Consider the following 19572-nt stretch of genomic DNA (forward strand, 5'->3'; position numbering starts at 1 on the left):
TCTTGATGCAGATAGGAGCCAGGGAGAAAGATTTAAGATTTAATTTCTCTCACATTCTTGAATAAGCTAACATATCCAGGTGCGTATCATTTAATTCACATAACAATAGACTAAAAGGATAAGTGAATCCAAGAATTAGCCACCCTCTACAGTTTTTCATCTATCCCTAGAATTCCCCTCAATTCTGCTGGGCTCTTTCACATATCCAAGGAAACTCCACCGGGGATCTTTTTTTTGTTTGTTTTTGTTTTTTAGGGCCGAACCTGTGGCATATGAAAGTTCCCAGGCTAGGGGTCAAATTGGGGCTGGAGCTGCAGCTGCCAGCCTACGCCACAGCCATAGCAACACCAGATCCGAGCTGTGTCTGCGACCTACACCATAGCTCACGGCAACACCAGATCCTTAACCCGCTGAGTGAGGCCAGGAGTCGAACCCACAACCTCATGGGTTCTAGTCAGGTTTGTAACCCACTGAGCCATAATGGGAACTCCTGGAAAATTCCTATTGTAATGCCGTGTTATCTTGTTCCAGATTACAAGAAAAAAGATGAGGGGAGGTTCTTAACGTGTTTTGCAAAATTGTGAAACTCTTATTCTTAAATGTGATTAAACAGCTATAAATGTGTGACCATTGCCATTCATACACTTAAATTCTGCAGCTAATTAAAGTTTATTAAACGATATTGGGGGGGGAAGCAAAAAGAAAAAAAGCAGAGATAAATCTCGAAATCACCCTTGTACAACAGAGATGCTTGCTATACACTGTTCCTCCTGGATCCACCCTGGCCCTCCCTCGAACACTGGCTGTTGTCTTCAAATGCAGCCTGAAAAATCTGCTTCAGGCTTCACTCAGGGCAGGGGAGGCTGCGGACGTGACGCTGGAACTTCCACTGGCCGTGGAAGTAGCACCATCTCCTGCCGCAGCTCCGGCCTGGCCTCTCTCTTTCTCATCTTGCAAAGCTTCCTCATACCAGAATGGTAAGGAAGTGGGGTCAGTCCCACTGATCTTGGCAAAGAACTTCAGGACTTTCATCTTGCTGGTTTCAGCGTAGGCCCTGGGACCCCACAGGAATTCGTAGCGTGGAGGATCACTATCGGGCACCTCCTGGTACACTAGATACTGTTCCTTCACCAGATCTTCGGTGATGAGCTTCCTGGGCTCCCCGTAGATGAAATCCTCCCGCCCGGCATAGACCCCCATCATACTCAGCACTTCCCAGACTTTCTCCTCCGAGGCACGGTTGCCCTCCATGAAGATCACACCCAGGATAAAGATCAGGAGGCCGGTCTTGGGCATGCTCTGGTCATCATCACGCAGCATCCCGTCGTAGGTGAGGTCTAGTGTTCTGACAAGCACGTAGGAGTGGCTGCTGGGGTCCACTTCCTTCACCTCAATGCCAAAGACAATCTCCATGCACTCAGAGACCTTGCTGAAGATCAGAGGGAAGTGGTCCTTGTGCTCTTTGATGACATTCGTCAGCATTTCTGCCTCTGTGATGGGCTCCTTTGTTACGTATTTGACGGTCAGGAACTGCACCAATTCGGCCATCTTCTTGTTTAGCTCCTCACGGAGCAAGGACTCAGGATCGGCTGGATCCTGGGAGATACAGGCCCCCTCCTCTTCTTCCCTTCTGGAACTCTCAGCAGATTGACTCCGTGGCATTGCTGGGGCAGCAGTGGGTGAGAAGCAGACTATCTTGGAACTCGGGAGTGGACCCAGTGCCCCAGTGGCAGGCACTTCCTCTGGGGTGCCCAGGATCAAAGGGGTGATGGGGGAGGGGGCAGATGGGGAGGTCAGGGAGGGAGTAGTGGTGGCTGTGGCCTCTCCCTTCTCCACCATGGGATCCTGCACACCTTCCAGGCCCTGTGCCTCTGTGGGGGCGTGGGGGTCTTCCTCAGGCTTGCAGTGCTCACTCATGTGACCCAGAGACATGATGACTTGTGTTGGCGGTGGCCAGCAGGAGGGCAGAAACCTAGAGGAGACAGGGAGAGTGTCAGTGGCCACATCTGAAAAACTCCCCCAGGATGGCTCTGACAAAGGTGACTTACAGGTGTCCTCTCTAGGGGTGCCCCCAGGCATCACAGGGCTCCCGTTCGCTTGGTTGACCTAAGAACTGAAAGAGGAAGTGGGAGAGTTTCTCAGGGTGCAGCCCACCTAAGCATTCCAGGGCTGAGAGCAGGCCAGGTTGGGTCAGGCACTGTGGCGTCTCTCTGTTCTGGGGTAGGTGGGGCCCTTGGTAGACAGGCTGTGCACCTCACTTTGACTTCTGGTACTGCGGGGCCTTCTCTCAATCACTGACCCGAGGACACATGCCTCAGCCCATGGCCCTCACCTCTGGGTCAAGAGGGCTCCTCAGGATGCAGACTACAGGCCTAGTCCTGGGCCCCCTAGTGTTGACAGGGCGGGTGGGGCCAGACTCTGTGATGTCCCCACGGTTTGGGGCTGGATGCTTCCCTCAGTGCTCATTCTGCGTCCTGATCTTTCCCCTGCCAGGGTCTGCGCCCCATCACTCTGCTGACGTCCCCTGAGGAAGCGAGGGGGCACCGCATCTGATCACACTTGCCCAGGGCCTCCCCGGGCTACAGGCAGGGGCTGTGCGGCTTGGGGGGGGGGCTCCTTGATCTAGGGGAGGAGGGCCCATCATGGGCTTAATCGTTACTCCTGACAGGGCCTGCTCCACACCACCTCGCCCCCTCAGCTGACCCGACTTTGCATCCTTAGATTGACGCCTTGCCTCTCCGAGAGGAACCTCTCTCCCACATCTGTGGGAGAACTAGCCCACCACAGGCGGCCGCCCCTGCTTAGTGCCTCTCAGGTACCACCGCGGGACTGGGCCCATCCGTTGAGGGGGGTACTCTCAGATCTCCTTCCGGGTAGTCCGGTCTCAGCCCACCCTTCCCCCGCCCTCACCTGACGTCTCCACAGACTTCTGAGAAGGAAGTGAAAGGACGCCAGGCCCAGCTCCTTCTGCCCTGGGGACGCCCAGGGCTGGGAGCAGGAGCGGGACACCCTGTCTGGGGAGAGGTACCCTTTGTCCTCCTCCTCACTGCAGTCACAACGACTCCTGACAGGGCCTAGGCCAGGGCCCCGCCATTCCTGAAACCACCGTCCAAGCAGTACACCCAAGTGTGAAGGGTCGGGAGGTGCCTCTGCCTGACAGCCTTGCCCAGGGCTGACCACTGGAGCCAGGATTTCGCTGGGGCCCTCCCTGCTTTCCTGAGTCGTCCCTCAGAGCCCCCCCCCTCTCAAGCCTGACAGTACCTGGCCTCCCTCTGCCGACCCCAGGCCACACCCCTGTGATGAAGCCTCACCTTCAGATTCCTGAAGCGGAAGTAGGAAACCTCACATCCGGGAACCCTTCCTGGGGCTTCCCAGGGCTGACGGCTAGGGCGGCAGGGCGGGGCCTACCTATCCGTGGTGGGAGCTTCCTTCAAGCCCTTTCCTAGAGGCCTGGCTTTCATGCCTGGCCGGTGCTGGGGCTTCTCTGCCTGCAGGCCCTACGGCAGCCCCTTCACACCAAGCTTCTCGCCTCCTTCTAGCACCTCCTTGGGTTCCGGAGCTGACAGCATGGGTCAGGGTGAGTTTCTGGTGGACTTGTTGGTTCTAAGGCAGGGGGCATCTCAGTCCTCAAGGTATTTACTCCTGACAGGGCCGGGGCCACTGCAGTCCGCTGGCCTGAGGATGCATCCTACAGGTCAAGGGCACCATCTCCTGGAGGCCCCGACAGTTGTGGGGGGGGGGGTTGTCCGTCAGCCGTACCTGGGGCCTCATAAGGCAGGTGCAACACCCTCTGCAGTGGGAGATTTCTTCAGGATGCTCACTCTGACTCCTCCCTTTGCTGACCTGAGTCCAGTTATTTCAGTTGAAGCCTCATTTTCAGATTCCAGTGGTTGAAGTGAGGAAACACTCCGTCCACGGACCCTACGTAGGGCCTCCCAGGGCTGAGAGCATTGTGCTCTGTATGGAAGGTCCGTTCCGAAGTCCGACGCTATCAGCACTGTGACTCCCAGAAGGGCCAGAGCTTTCTTCTGGGAGCTTCCTCCCTCATTCAAGGCCGGCACCTCCCAGTTCCCAGAGTTGGAAAGAACGGGGGCGGTACTTATCCCGACAAGACCTGCCAGGAGTCTCCCAGGGCTGATATCCAGGGTGGAGTGGGATTCTGTCCTGTCCACAGGGTTCTGGGGTGTGTGGACCCCTTCGTGGTCACTCTTATAAGTGTTCTCTTCTTGGCTGCTGCCTTCTGGACTACAAGCTCTCTGGGAGATGCCTTCTTTTCTGCCAGCTGTGAGCATTTGCCCAGCAGCAAATCTTTCCAAGAAAGGTTTTGGTTCCCAGGCTACATGCTAGATGGAAGAGCTGCAGCCCCCGTGGCAGGTGGCAGAGATTCAGAAAAGCAGCTCACCTTCCTATGGGTCTCTTCACACGCCAGACATATCCTTTGGCAATGTTTTGTTCTAAGGTTTATTTTCTACACTGAGGTGGCTGAGCAGCGTGACCTGAGGAGTTCCTGCTCTTTTGAGTTTCTTTAGCATTGCACTGCCCAGTAATTTCCATTTTTTTCTTAATCCTCGTTGCTGTTAAGAGATACCTTTTATGTCTCTACCAAGCCTGTGTGTATGTGTGGTTCACCCTTATACTTGATATTTCATTTTAGTACATTCTTTTTATTCTATGTATATGTTAAGGCCAGGAGGCACTCACTAAAGTGCTTTCGGGTGGTGATTAACACAGGCGCTGGAGTCATACTCCCATCAATCAACCTAATCTTTGCTGAGATCTGATACTGCGGTGGGCCCACTGGCATCTGTGGTCTGAGGCGATGCCTCAGATTTCTTCAGGGAAGCAGGGCTTGATTGCTTCAAAAGGTTCCTTCCACCCACACCTTCCTGCCATCTCTTTCAGGCTATGGACCCTCCCAAACTTGGCTGCTGCCTCCCACTCTCCCCAAGTAGCAGTTCTTCATTCTCCCCCAGGGGTTTCTCATGTTTTGTTGTTTAGGTTTTGTTGTTGATACTTTTGCTAGGCTGAAAAATGGCCCTTCCAAAGATATCATATCTTAATCCCTAGAACCTGTAAAATGCTGCCTTCTTTGGGAAAAGGGTCTTCGCAGATGTGATTAAGACTATTTTGATGGGGGGGGCGGTTAGCCTGGATTATCCAGGTCCCTAAATGCAATCACGTGTATCTTTACAAGAGGGAGGCAGAAGAATGAACAAACTGAGAAAGCAGTCTGAAGATGGAACAGAGAGACATTTGTAGATGTTGACCTTGGAGATTGCAGTCATGTCCCTCCCTGCAAGGCGAGGGATGCCTGCAGTTATCGGAAGCTGGAAGAGGTAAGGAGTGGGCTTTTCCCTAGAGTCTCCAGACTGAGTGCAGCCCTTGATTTCAGCCCAGGGAAACTGATCTGGGGCATCTGGCTTCCAGAACTGTTAAGAGAATAAATTTCTGTTGATGAAGTCACCCGGTTACAGTAGTTAACACAGCAGCCCTAGGAAACGAATACATCATTGTTTATTTGCTTGCTTTCTCCCTTCTGCAGTTTTCCAGGTTTGATTTGGGGACTGGGAGACAGCAGCCTAAACTTGATCATCCTTTTGGCAATTACAGGTAAGGCACTAAATCTGTAAAATAACTCAAGGAGAACTGACATCTTTCCAGTGTTTTGTTTCACATTAGTGAACATGGTATACTCCTGTTTATTTGGGACTTAAAAAAAATCTGAATCCATTAGTAAACTTTTATGTTTGCCTCCATAAAGATATCATGCATTTTTGTGATTTGTGATCTTGGGTGACTTGGGGTTTGTTGTTGTCGTGAATGCTCTACATGTTCTAATTAATTACTGCTTTTGTGGGGCAAGGCTCTTGATTTTGACCTCCCATACACTATCCTTCTGGAGTCCTGTGTTTATTTGAATACTCCACACACTTATCCCTTGTAATTTTCTAGGCAGATGATGATATTGTTACCAAATAGTATCTTTTCAGTATTCTTGTATCTTATTTATTTTTACATCCACATCCCTCGCTTTGTGTTCCAGTGAAGTTTTGTACAGTAGAGGTGAGAGTATCTGTCTTGTTCCTGACTTGAGTGAGAATGCTCCTAACATTTCACATCTATATTTGCTGTAGAATTTAGGAAAAGCAAGTTCCCTTCTATTCCTAGTTTGCTGGAAGTTTGTATCTTAAACTCATGTTGAATTTCTTTCAAGGGCTTTCTCTATACTTGTTGGCACAATCAAATGTTTTTTTTTTTCTCTTCTAATTTGTTAATGTAGGGAATTACAGTTGAAAGTATTTTCTAATGTTAAATCATATTTTCGTTTCTTGGGCACAGTCCATTTGCTCATTTAATTCACTGCTCTGTTGACTATGCTATTTTAATACACTTACCACTATGTGAATAAGCTTGGCTCAGGTGTTCTTTTCATGGGAGTGGGGGTGATGTCCTCATTTGGTTTTTGGATCAAGGAGAGCTGGCTAGGGAAAAAGGGTTGCACAATTGCCCCTCTCCCTTTTTTGGGGTATGCCTTAGCAGAGTGTTTGTTTTCTCCCTTCTGGAAGACCACTCCATAGGTGATGTGGTGTACTTCCGTTAGGAGCAATACAATGCCTGGTGGTTTCTTTGTGTTGAGGTTAGCAGCCCGTGATTATCACCTTTATCAATCCAGAGGGGCTACAGAATGTTCTTTCTCTTATTCCTTCTTATTAGCTGAAATACCGCTATATGTGGAAACATTTCCCTGTGGGTGGTTTGGTTATCATGAGGGAACTTGTGTTCCCTTATGTTAAAATCTCTAAATCTAAGTTCTGTACAAGTTTAACTTGTTTGTTTCTGATTTTTCTTTAGTAATTATATTTACAAATATGATCATCATATTAGGATTTCTAGAGGAATATCTTGTGTTAATTGGCTCTGCCATTTCTATTTCATTATTTCTGCATTTATCTTCATTATTTCCTGGCTTCTGCTTCTTTAGGTCACATATGCAATTCACTCCGTACCTTCTTGAAGTACTTGGCTGTTCTAAATATTTCTTATTTTCTAATACGTCTATTTAAAGCTACACGTCTCACTGAGTATCCCTTGAGCTGTGTCATACAGATAGTATTATATAGCTTCATGTGCACTGCTTGAATATTTTACAAGTTGAGTATACTACTCTATTACGTACGCTATTGGAATTTATACGTGTGCGTGTGTGTGCATACACACACACACACTAAAGTATGTGAAAACTTGTTTTTGAGTAGGCTTGAAAGGGTACAAAAGAATATTTGAAGGATGTTTAGTGGTCCAGGGGTATTTGGTTTTAGTTTTTTATTATTAATTATGACAGACATTAAAAACATATTTAACTGCTACTGACTGAGTTGAGTTTCTCCTATGAATGTGACGTTTAATGCTAGAAAATGCTGTAGTCCTCTGCATACTACAAGGGTCCCCTGCACAGTGAAAAGGCAAGTGAAGTGCAGCCATGAACCATTTCCATAGGCTGAAGATTTAAGAAAATCTGGGCGTTGAAGGTTTTCAAATTCATTTATGCAAGCATCTTTATTCCGTTTCACAGCTTCCAACTCCTTCCCTTTTAGGGCCCTGACCTTGGCACAGGACACCTGCCAAGCTTAAGAATCCATTCCACATTTTTCTGGAACTGCGCTACTCTTAACAATTAAGTCCTAGATCTGGTCTTTAGCTCAGGCAAACCTGTGGCGGCAGGACATGTATCTCTTTAAACACGACTAAGGAGCCATCTAACTCGCTTTGAATTGGTGATTCATCAAACTGAACCTGTTATTTTTTCTTTTCCAAGTATCCCTGGCACTTAGCAATGGCTACCCAACTTCACAATTATTGTTACGATTTCTCCCTTTTTTTCTTATGTAAGTCAATACATTCCCTTTCACCTGTACCTCATCTCAGTTCACCACAGGGACATAGCTTACCTGTACTACCACCACATCCTAGGGAATATTAATTAATAAGCAACCTTCCACGAGTGATTTGCCAGCCAGTTGTGAGTGGCCAAACTCTATACCCCAATTCTTAGAATCTGCTTCCTAGGAATATCTGTGATACCAATTGTCTTGGTATGTGTTTCTTAAGAGAGCATGAGAAGGCTATTCTTGGGCAAATGATTTACTGATGGAGTGCTCTCAGGTAGTGCCTGTGCATGAGGGAAGCGGGTTAGGGGCTGTGTTGCCTTGTTCAAGCAAGCAACCTCTGTATCATTGTATCAGAAGACCATTGTAGGGATATACTGCGTTTTATTTATCCATTTATCAATTGATGGACATTTGTGTTGCTTTGACTTTTTGGCTATTATAATAAAACGGCCTTTTCTCTCTCTCTCTCTCTCTCTTTTGCCACTCCTGCCACATGTGGAAGTTCCCAGGCTAGGGTTCAAATCGGAGCTGCAGCTGCTGGCCTACACCACAGCCACAGCAATGTGGGGTCAGAGCTGTGTCGGTGACCTACACCACAGCTTGTGGCAACACCATAGCCTTAACCCACTGAGCAAGGCCAGGGATTGAACCCACATCCTCATTGATACTAGTCAGGTTCATAACCCGCTGAGCCACAATGGGAACTCCTAATAAAGCTGCTTTCAACAGCCACATACTGGTCTTTGTATATATGTAAATTTTCCATTCTAGGAGTAAAATGGCTGGGTCATGTTTCAATGTACATATGTTTGGAGTTCCGTGGTGGCTCAGCAGCTTAAGGATCTGGCATTGTCACGACTATGGCTCGGGTCACTGCTGTGGTGTGGGTTTGATCCCTGCCCCAGGAACTTCCACATGCTGTGGGTATGGCTATATACACATACACACACAGATATATATGACTGAGGTTTTAAAAACTGAAAAAAAATATTTTCCAAAGTAGCCATACCATTTGTCACTTTCTACAGCAGTATTTGAGAGATCCAGTTATTCTGCATTCTTGCCATTTCTTTGTTTTTTTTAAATATAAAATTAATAAAACTTTAATTTCAGCCATTTTAATTGGTTGGACTGCACTGCAGACTGTCATGCTTTTAGTGAACTCAGATCTCAGTTTAGTTCTTTAAACCATAACTGCACATTGCTTTTGGTTTATATGATGTACATGTGATTCAGGATTCATCCAGAGACTTGAGTTTAAAAACATAGTTAAGGGCGGGGAGGGAAGAATTGGGAGGGTGGGCATAACACATACACACTCCTGTATAAAATAGATGATTCATGAGAATCTACTGTATAGCACAGGGAAATCTCCTCAATAATTTGTAATGACCTATATGGGAGAAAAGAATGGATATATTTTATATACATGACTGATTCACTTAGCTGTACACCTTCTAAGTGAAACTAATACAATACTGTAAGTCAACTATACTCCAATAAAATAAAATTAAAAAAAAAAAGCAAAAAAGCATAGAGTCTCACCCTCCCTAGTGCACACTTCCTAGGGTTCTGCTCTCAGGTATCCAGCAACCTGGTCATCTTAGGCTCCTTCCCCTGCTTCTTCCAGACAGAAAATTTTATTTTGAACTTTCGTCACTACCCCCACCTACACACACACACACACACCGGGGAATTTATTCCACGCCCATTGCTTGCTCCAGGTTTTGACTCCCCTCCAAAATCTGCATGTGCCTGTTCAATCTCCAAAGCAGTCTGTACTTATTTTTTTAAAAAGCAACTTATCCAGGGTTTATATATGTTGTTTATGGGAGGATCTGTTTGTTAGAAGATCACTCCTTCATACCAGAAGTGGAACCTGCCTTGTCTTCCTATTTACTCAATTGACTTTTACTTCTAAGTGACACAAACTGCAGTAGTTCTAGTCCAAAAATACTAAGGATGTCCCTTTGGTCACCAATTGCTGATCAGTTAAAGGAGCAGATCCCTCAGTTGATTTCTTAGCAAAATATATTCCTTGCATAAACAATCTTTATGTTCATTCTCCTTTTCTGAGTTCATAAAATTATAGCCATATTACCTACACACATAGAAAACTTTTTTTCTCTATAATATACATGTATGTATAACTTTATTTCTGGAGTGAGATGAGGCCCAAAACATGAAAGCCATTTTCCAAGGTCATACTATGAATCCATGGCAGATGAGAGTCAAGCTTTCTTAAATGCCCAGTGAATTTCATTACCAGCAGTCTAGCGGTCTTTAATCAAGGAAGACAACTGATAAGCTATTTCTTTTACTGCCCTTCCACATTCTTTTTTTTTGCAGGGAGTCACACTCGAGGTATGCAGAAGTTTCTGAGCCAGGGATCAAACCCGAGCTGCAGCAGTGACAACATCAGATCCTTATCTGGAAGGCCACCAGGGAACTCCCTGTCCTCCCATTTTGACTCTGGACTAGACCTGTGACTTGTTTGGGCCAATTTGATGTTTGCAAATATGACACAAGCAGAGGTTTGAAAAGTGCTGTTGGGTTTGCTTGCTCTGGATTTTCTGCCATGAGAACATGACCAGGCTGCTACCTAGAAAATGGTTGTGTCATCCCAGTCATTTCCCCTGAAAAAAATTCTAGCCCAACCACAGCCATCTGACCCCCAGTCGCAAGTGAGCCAAAATCAGCTAAGCCCAGCCTAGTTCAGCGGAACCCTGCAAAATAATGAGTTCAGTGTCCTCATATGCCATAGGGTTTTATGATTGTTTGTTATGCAACATTATTGTGACTAAAGGTAGTTGACACACATATATCATGTTATTTTATTCTCACAGCTTTCTGATGTTACTTCCTTGCATCCTCTGGAACCCCTGTTGAACCTTTTACCTCCTTAACCTATCTGTCCACAGAACAATTCCTGGTTTTCCTTTAGAAAAATGCAGTTTCTTCCTTCTTGTTCTGTTCTTTTTCTTTATCTGATGGCCTGTGTGTAAGTGGGAGATGAGGTTGGCATTTTACACTGCTGCCTTCAAATCATTTTGCTTCTATATTTGGGCAATGTTAAGCTCTTCCTAAAATATAGCCTGGTTATTGGAGTTCCCGTCTTGGCGCAGTGGTTAACGAATCCGACTAGGAACCATGAGGTTGCGGGTTCGATCCCTGGCCTTGCTCAGTGGGTTAAGCATCTGTCGTTGCCGTGAGCTGTGGTGTAGGTTGCAGACGCGGCTCGGATCCCGCGTTGCTGTGGCTCTGGCGTAGGCTGGTGGCTACAGCTCCAATTAGACCCCTAGCCTGGGAACCTCCATATGCCGCGGGAGCGGCCCTAGAAAAGGCAAAAAGACCAAAAAAAAAATATATATATATATACATATATACATATATATATCCAGTCCTTATAATCTCTTGGTACAGATTATCCTCCAAGATCTAAAATTCCTCTTTATTACATCATATATCATAACTGCTTAACCTTCCAGTTCTTTATACTTATTTACATATATATACTCCATCATTTCACAACTGTCTTATTATTTTGCCCTTTTTCCTTCTGTTTCGTGGACTCAGCAAAATACTTTCTTTGAATCTATCCACATGCTTTCCTTCTCTGCTCTTAGGCCAAAGTGGCTCATCCAGAACCGCTACAAAAAAGAAATCCACAGTGGCCGAAGTGCGCTGCTGTCTCCTTTCCTCCTTTCCCAGACATCATCTGTTTGTTCTCACTTATCCCTGTCCTTTCATATCCATGTGGGACTCTTGCCAACTCAGTTTCCCCTTCTTTCTCTCTTACTATCTCTTTAATATTATATTAAAGAGACTTACTTTCCTATTTAAGTCCTGCATGATCCTTCTTCCTGTGCAAAAGCCAGGTCTGTAAGAGCCACCTTCAGGAGTTCCTGATGGCTTAGCAGTTAAAGATCTGGCATTGTCACTGCTGTGGCCTGGGTTGCTGCTGTGCTACCTGTTCGATCCCTCACCTGGGAACTTCTATAATGCTGCGGGTATAGCCAAAAAAAAGGGGGGAGCCACCTTCATTTCTTAGATAGCCTTCTTGAATCCCCATTTCCTTTACAGCCCACTGCATTCAGGCCTAGGCCCACACCATTTGACTGAATTTACCCTGTGTTAGGTTATACACTCCTGATTGTAATAGGCTCTCTTTAGACAAATTTTACATTTAAATACTACTATTGTTTGATTGTTAAGTTTCTTCCCATTTTCTCCTATTATAAGTAAAGCTGCAAAGAATACAAAGCACTGTTTGCCAAACAATTTTTGAGTACTCACATCATTTCAGGTTAGTAAGACAAGTTGTTTGCAAAGGCAGCCATGACTTTTTTGAAATTTTGGCAAAAATCACATGCTTCCTGTTGCTAAATGAGAAATGCTACAAGTCTCTGAAATTCAAAGGAAACTTTTTCGCAGAGGCAATTCAAGACTTTCCCACTTGTCATGCTGGAGAATACTCTTCTTTAAAAAGTCTCTTCATTTTTTTTTTTCAGAACAGATTTTAATTTCCGAACATTTTCTATCATGTAATATAGGTTTAGAGATAGAGATTATTCAAGGAAAGTCTATTCTTTCTTGGCTTTTCTAATTATTTTTTAATAACAAAACCAATTAAATAGTGACAGGCATAAAGTATGAGGAAAAAGGTTTTAATAAGAGGTTTTGCAATATGCTATTTCTTTCTGTTATGTTCTTCTACAGTGAGTTAGCTCTATTTCCTCACTTTGAACAAATAGCTAGGTTTCAGTGTATTGTGAATATGATGCTAGAGCTGGCTCTTCTACAGCCACATCCATCCTCTGCCTTTCTTTTCCCTGCTCTGTTCCTCAGATCTGTATTTGCCAGACATTTCAACTGTCTAGCCCCTCTGGCTGGAGGAAATAAAGGCCACTTCCTCCCTGCCTCCATGCTGAGGTTCTGGCAATGACTGGCTCTCTCTAAACCTCTAGCTCAAGCCAGCATCCACGTTCCCTGGCTCTAGCTCTCACTAGACTCCACTCACACCACCTTTTCCTCCTTTTTGAATTAGGGTTAGGAACAGAAAAGCTCCCAACTTTGACTTCTTGTGTGCCTGTATTATTTGTCTATTGCTTGTGTAACAAATCACCACAAATTATAGCAAATTAAAGCAACAAACATTAACCTCTGTATTCTGTGGGTCAGGAATCTGGGCAAAGCTTACTTGAGTGCACATGGCTTGAGGTCTCTCATGAGACTTCTTTTTTCATTTTTAATGGGGACAGGAAGTATCTGTTCCCAAAGGTATTTTATAGGATTGTTTGGAGGCCTCAGTTTCTTTCTACAGGAAGCTCTTCACAGGGCTGCCTCATGATGGGGAGGTTAGATTCCTTCGAAACGAGGGATCTAAGAGAGAGGAAGAGTGTGAATGCTCAAGATGGAAATGATAATTTTTTTTTTACAAACGTCTCTTTTCCCAGTTTTACTGAGATATACTTGACATATAATGTTGACAAAGCTTAAGGTATACAACGTGTTGATTTGATGCACTTGTAAATTACAGTATGACTACAATAGCATTATAGCTAATACTGCCAACATGTCACAAACATAATGACTCTTTCGTTTTTGTGGTGAGACCATTTAAGGTCTACACGTTTTTTTGTGCATATTGACAAAATAATTCCAAAACACATATGACAATATAAAGGCTAAGAATAGGTAAGACAATCATGAAGGTCAAAGTTAGAGAACTTCTACTACCAGATATCAAGACAGGAATCCCCTTGTGGTTAAGGATCTGGCTTTTTCACTGCTGTGGTGAGGGTTCAGTCCCTGGCCCAGGAACGTCTACATGCCATGGATGTGACCAAAAAAAGAAGACTTTTACAACTGAAGTAAAAAATTTTTGATTTTGGTGTAAAGATAGACTCACAGACAAAGGGAACATAATAGACATACCAAAAAAGAGATCCATATACAACAATCACTTGACTAATGACAAAGGTGCCATTACAGTACAGTGAAGAATAGATGACCTTTTCAGTAAGTGGTACCAGATCAACTGAACACACTTATGAAAAATCTTGAGCCCTACCTCATAGCATGCACAAAATCAAATCTATGTGATTCATAAGCCTAAATGTAAAAGGCAAAACAATAATCCTTCTTTAAGGAAAATATAGGAAAGTATACTTTTTTTGGCCATACCCACAGCATGTGGAAGTTCCCTGGACAGGGATCTGAACCTGCACCATGGCAGCAACCTGAGCCACTGCACTGACAATGCCAGATCCTTAACCTCTGTGCCACATGAGAACTCCAGGAAAGCATACTTTTGACCTTTGAGTAGGCAACTATTTTTTAAAGAGTCACAAAAAGAATTAACTATGCAATAAAAGTTAAATTGAACTGTGGTAAAATTATGAATTGTTTATCAAAAGACATCAAGAACAAGATGCAAGTGACAGAGTGAGAGATGATGTCTGCAATACATACACTTGATTATATATCCAGAATATGTAAAACGTTTGTACACAGCATTAAGACAGATACAACACCATGAATAAAAAACTTGAGCAGGCACTTGAGTCAAAAGAATATACAAATGGACAATAAATATATGAAAAAGTGCTCAACCACATTTATCACAAAAAATGCAAATTAAGCCCTTGATATAGTACCATGATAGAGATATCAGATAGGTTAAACAAAATAACAGTATTGAATGTTGATGAAGATATACAGCAACAAGACATTTCATGAGTTATACGACCATGTATCATTACAATAAATATGTAAAATTACTTTGAAATATGTAATAATACTGAACATATGCATTCCTTATGCCTCAGCAATTTCAATCTTATGTATAGATCTTAAATTAATGTGTACATATGCACTGAAAGACATTTTCAAGAATGTATAAGAGTTATTTATAATAGTCAAAAACTGGAAACAACTCATATATATGCAACAATAGTAGAATGAATACACAGATTGTGAGATAGTCATATAATGGTATATAACTAAGAGAAAAGAACTGCTACATGCAACAACATGAATAGCAAAAAAGGTGTAATATAGAGCAAATGAAGCTAGACACAAGAGAGTACAAGAATAGAGAAAGGCATTGAATTTATTCAAAACGCAGAATACTATACAACGGTTTAAATGAACTAACAAGAGCTATATGCAACAGCATGGATAGAAGTATTTACAAACATTATATTATCTAACCCTTGCAATATTCTTAGAAATGTTACCCAGTGTACAGATGTGAAAACTAAAATTTAAAAACTAAATTGTTTGGAGTTATAACCTGAGGCCAGGATTTCAGTCTTAATCCAGATATATGAATTTTAAATTCATATTCCTTGCACTATTGTATAGAACTTTCAGGATTTGTCCTCAGTCAGTCAAGATGGAGCAAGTGAAATTGATGAAATATTTTTCCTTCTTACCAGTCCCCAATTCCATTTGTCATTGAAAGGCTATTCAGTTCTGAAGACCTAGCATGACTAAAATGGAAGATAGATTTCCAGTTTGTGATAAATAATGTAGACATCAATAATTTTTTTTCTGCAGACTTGGGTCTATTTTAAATTATACCAATACACCTAAAGATGCATAATTTATTTTTCTATGTAGATCAATACCAAGACTGATATTGATTCTTTCCATAATCTCATCCCCAAACTTTTGAACACAGCAGTTCCATATAGTATTGATGAATGTCTGCTCCAACTTGCAATTACAGCAATAACATCAGTACATTTGATGATTTTCTGATTGACCCTTTTCCCAAAGCTTTAAATGTAGTAATTTAATACATAATAATAATCTTTCCTACTTATAGATGCTCCATAATTAAACATTAATGAAAATTTAGCCTTTGGTATATAAAATGCATAGATTCAGCTGCATAATAGTACCAATACTTGACAGTTTTTTGATTGGTTGTCTTACCAAGAAACCCTCTCTATTCTGTAAGTTAACAGTTAACTCTCCTGCATTTCCTTTGTTAAATTTTTTTTCTGAGATAGGGTCCTTCTGAAAGAGCAAAACAAATAGAAGATTTTCCATGGGTACATCTAGTATTATGACTTATACACAAGAGAAGTACTTATAAATTTACATATTAGCATATTTGTGGAAAACCAAACATAAAGGGAAAAATGTAAAAATATCACATATTTATTTCTAGAACAGAGCCATAACAAAACTAGTATTTTTCAGATTTAGACTAAGTTCATTTTATCCGAATGCCTAAACACAAAATAATTTTACATGTACATAACCCATATAAATATAATTATATGGAAACTAAGGGGGAAGGATAAACACTTATGAAGAACTTTATAAAATCAGCAAGTAGAAACAGATACTTCAGGTATAAACTGGTCAAGAGCATTGAAAGACTTGAACAAAGACTTGGCCAAAGAAGTTACAGGAATGGCAAATAAGCCCATGAAAAGATGTTTGGCATCATTAGCCATTAGGGAAATGTAAAGTAAAACCATAAGGAGGTCTATCTCTCCCCATCTATTGGAATGGCTAAAATTTTTTAAAAAGTGACAACAGAATAAGCTGGCAAGGATGCAGCGAAACTGTATCATTCTTACATTGCTGGTGAGACTATAAAATGGTACAGATATCCTGGAAAACAGTTTGGCACTTTCTTATAAAATATGCAACTATCATTTGACCTAGAAGTTGTACTCCTGGGCATTTCTTCTAGAGAATTAAAGTTTATGTTCATGTAAAAACTTTTACATGAAATTTCACTGAAAATTTGTCATAACCAAAAATGTAAACAAGCTAGATGTCCTTTAATGTGTGAATGGTTAAATTGTGGTATATCCATACCAGTAACCCTACTCATCAATAAAATGGAAGGAAATATTAATACACCTAACAGCCTGGATGAATCTCAAATGCATGCCAAAGTAAAGGAAAAAGGCCAATCTCAAAAGTATACATATTTTATGATTCCATGTATATATCATTCTCAAAATAACAAAATTATAGACATGGAAAACAAATCAGCAGTTGCAAGGGATTCAGGGAAAGGAATGCAATTACAAGGTTGTGGTGTTTGGGAGTTTTTGTTTGTTTGTTTTTGTTTTTGTTTTGTCTTTTTGCCATTTCTTGGGCTGCTTTTTGCGGCATATGGAGGTTCCCAGGCTAGGGGTTGAATTGGAGCTGTAGCCGCTGGCCTACACCAGAGCCACAGCAATGCAGGATCTGAGCCGCGTCTGCAACCTACACCACAGCTCAGGGCAACGCTGGATCCTCAACCCACTGAGCAAGGCCACGGATCGAACCTGCAACCTCATGGTTCCTAGTCAGATTCGTTAACCACTGAGCCACAACAGGAACACCCAGGGAGTTCTTTTATGGTTACAGAATAGTTCTATATCTTGATGTGGTGGTGGTTATGCACATATTTGCATTATGTCATACATATGATAAAATATTATATCCAAAATATATATTAAGAACTCTCAAGAGTCATTAATAAGAAAACTGACCAATAAAAATATGGCCAAATATTTGAGTAGAAATTAATTGACATAAGATATATAGATGACTAATAAACACATAAAAATGGATTAAAGTCATTAGTTACTAGGGATATGCAAATTAAGTACACAATTGTATCTTCACATTTTTTAGAATGGCTAAAAGAAACAAAATAACTGACAACAACTGTCGAGAAAAGAGAGAAACTTGAACGCTCATAAACTGCTCATGAGAATGCAAAAAGGTGAAGTCACTTCATGAATTTGTTTTCATTGCTCATAAATATACACATACTATAAAACTCTGTAATCCCATCCCTAAATAATTCCCAAATAAAACGTAAATTTCTGTTCATACAAACCATACATGCCAGTGTTTATAATGGCTCTATTAATAATAGCCTCAAACTGTAAACAACACGAATATCATTCAAATGGTAAACCAATATACAAATGGTACATTCATACAATGGAGTACTACTCAGCAGTAAAAAGGAACAGATTATTTATAAATACAACAACATGGATGTTCTTTAAATTAAGTAAAAAAAACAAATCAGAAAGGCTACTTACATTATGAGTCCATTTATATGACATTCTAGAAAAGGCAAAATTATAGGGACAGAAAACAGACTGGTTGGTTGCAGCCAACCACAAAGGGACCAGGGAAAGTTGGCAAGTAATAGAACTGTTCTTTATCTTGACTGTGGTAGTATTTACATTATTATATGCATTAGTTAAAGCCCATAGCATTATATTCTAATAAGGGTGATTTTTAGTCTATATAAATTATATCAGAAAAAATTCAAAATAAAATTAACTTCTTAAAACAAATTAATAATAATGTTTTAAAGGTTTTTTATACATAAATAGTTTAGTAAAAGATATGAAAATAATAGCACAATGAATGGAGAGGATTAAAGTATATTTTGTAAGCATCTTACCATACAGGAAAAAGATACAATATTAGTTGCATCTAGAATTAATTTTTCAATGCATAAATGTTTTGCTAATTCTTTATACTCAATGTCATTGACCAATAAATATTATCACTCATTATGCCTTAGTGGCTCTATGAAAGCTTTTATGAAATGAGCTGTGTCCTACTAGGGTACCAGAACTGAATCGTCTGATTCTGCCCTTGAACAACTAGAAAGTTATAAAAACTACTTAATCCTCTTAAGTCTCAGACACTTAATTTAATGAAGACCCATGAAAATGGTAAGCTGTGTGATAAAAGATATTCACAATTGAAAGCATCAATTTTATTGAGTTAGGAACCCATGTCTGATTTGTTAATCTTTGTTTTTCAGATAATATTTAGCATGAAAGAGACAGTAGTTTTTATTTTGCTTCTCTTAAGAGGTATTTTCTAAGTTTTTTTCTTTCCTTTTCATCTTTTAAAGTTTTATTGAAGTATATCTGATTTTCAAGGTTGTGATAATTTCTGCTGTACAACAAAGTGATTCAGTTATACATATATACACATCCATTCTCTTTCAGATTCTTTTCTGAAAAGAAAAATCTACACATAGATTATCATAGAAAATTGGGTAGAGTTCTCTGTGATATATAGCATGTCCCTTTTGGCCAGTCATTCCATATACCCCAGTGTGAATATGCCAATCCCAAACCCTAGTCCATCTCTCCCCTACCACCTTTTGGTAATCATTAGTTTTTCAAAGTCTGTGAGTCTGTTTCTCTTCTGCAAATAAGTTCATTTATGTTCCTTTTTTATTAGATTTCATATGTAAGTGATATCAGATGATGTTTGTCTTTCACTGTCCAACTTCAGTATGATAGTTTCTAGGTCCATCCATGTTACTGTACATGGCATTATTTCATTCTTTTTTTAATGGCTGAGTAATATACTATGTATACATGCACCATTTCTTTAGCCACTCCTCCACTGATGGACGTTTAGGTTGCTTCCTTGTCTTGGCTATTGTACAGAATGCTGCTATGAACAATGGGGCGTGTGTATCTTTTTGAATTATGGTTTTTCTCCAGATAGATGCCCAGAAGTGGACAGCTGGATAATACGTAGCTCTATTTTTAGTTTTATGAGGAACCTCCATTCTGTTTTCCATAGTGATTGCACCAGCTTACATTCCCACCAACAGTGTAAGAGGGTTCCCTTTTCCTCACACTCTCTCCAGCATTTGTTATTTGTGTTCTTTTTG

At 41.6% G+C, this 19572-nt stretch overlaps 1 protein-coding gene and 1 long non-coding RNA gene across 7 annotated transcripts in view; one reads left to right on the forward strand and one right to left on the reverse strand.

The window, feature by feature from the left end:
• The window catches only part of LOC102157658 (putative MAGE domain-containing protein MAGEA13P), a 118330-nt gene continuing 99221 nt past the window's right edge, over positions 464-19572 (reverse strand). For 2 of the 6 annotated variants that reach the window (XM_013986472.2, XM_013986473.2), the window contains exon 3: positions 464-1972. In XM_013986472.2, coding sequence (XP_013841926.1) covers positions 838-1972 — 1135 coding nt within the window. In that variant the 3' untranslated portion in view covers positions 464-837. The other 4 variants (XM_013986474.2, XM_013986475.2, XM_021079737.1 and 1 more) reach the window with 4 other exon arrangements.
• On the forward strand, positions 2739-16336 carry LOC110257659. Its single transcript, XR_002340573.1, has 5 exons — positions 2739-2815; positions 3540-3577; positions 5195-5336; positions 5543-5610; positions 10239-16336. It is a non-coding gene; the product is annotated as an uncharacterized LOC110257659 (long non-coding RNA).

Source organism: Sus scrofa, chromosome X (assembly GCF_000003025.6).
Source record: "Sus scrofa isolate TJ Tabasco breed Duroc chromosome X, Sscrofa11.1, whole genome shotgun sequence".
Lineage (NCBI taxonomy): Eukaryota > Metazoa > Chordata > Mammalia > Artiodactyla > Suidae > Sus > Sus scrofa.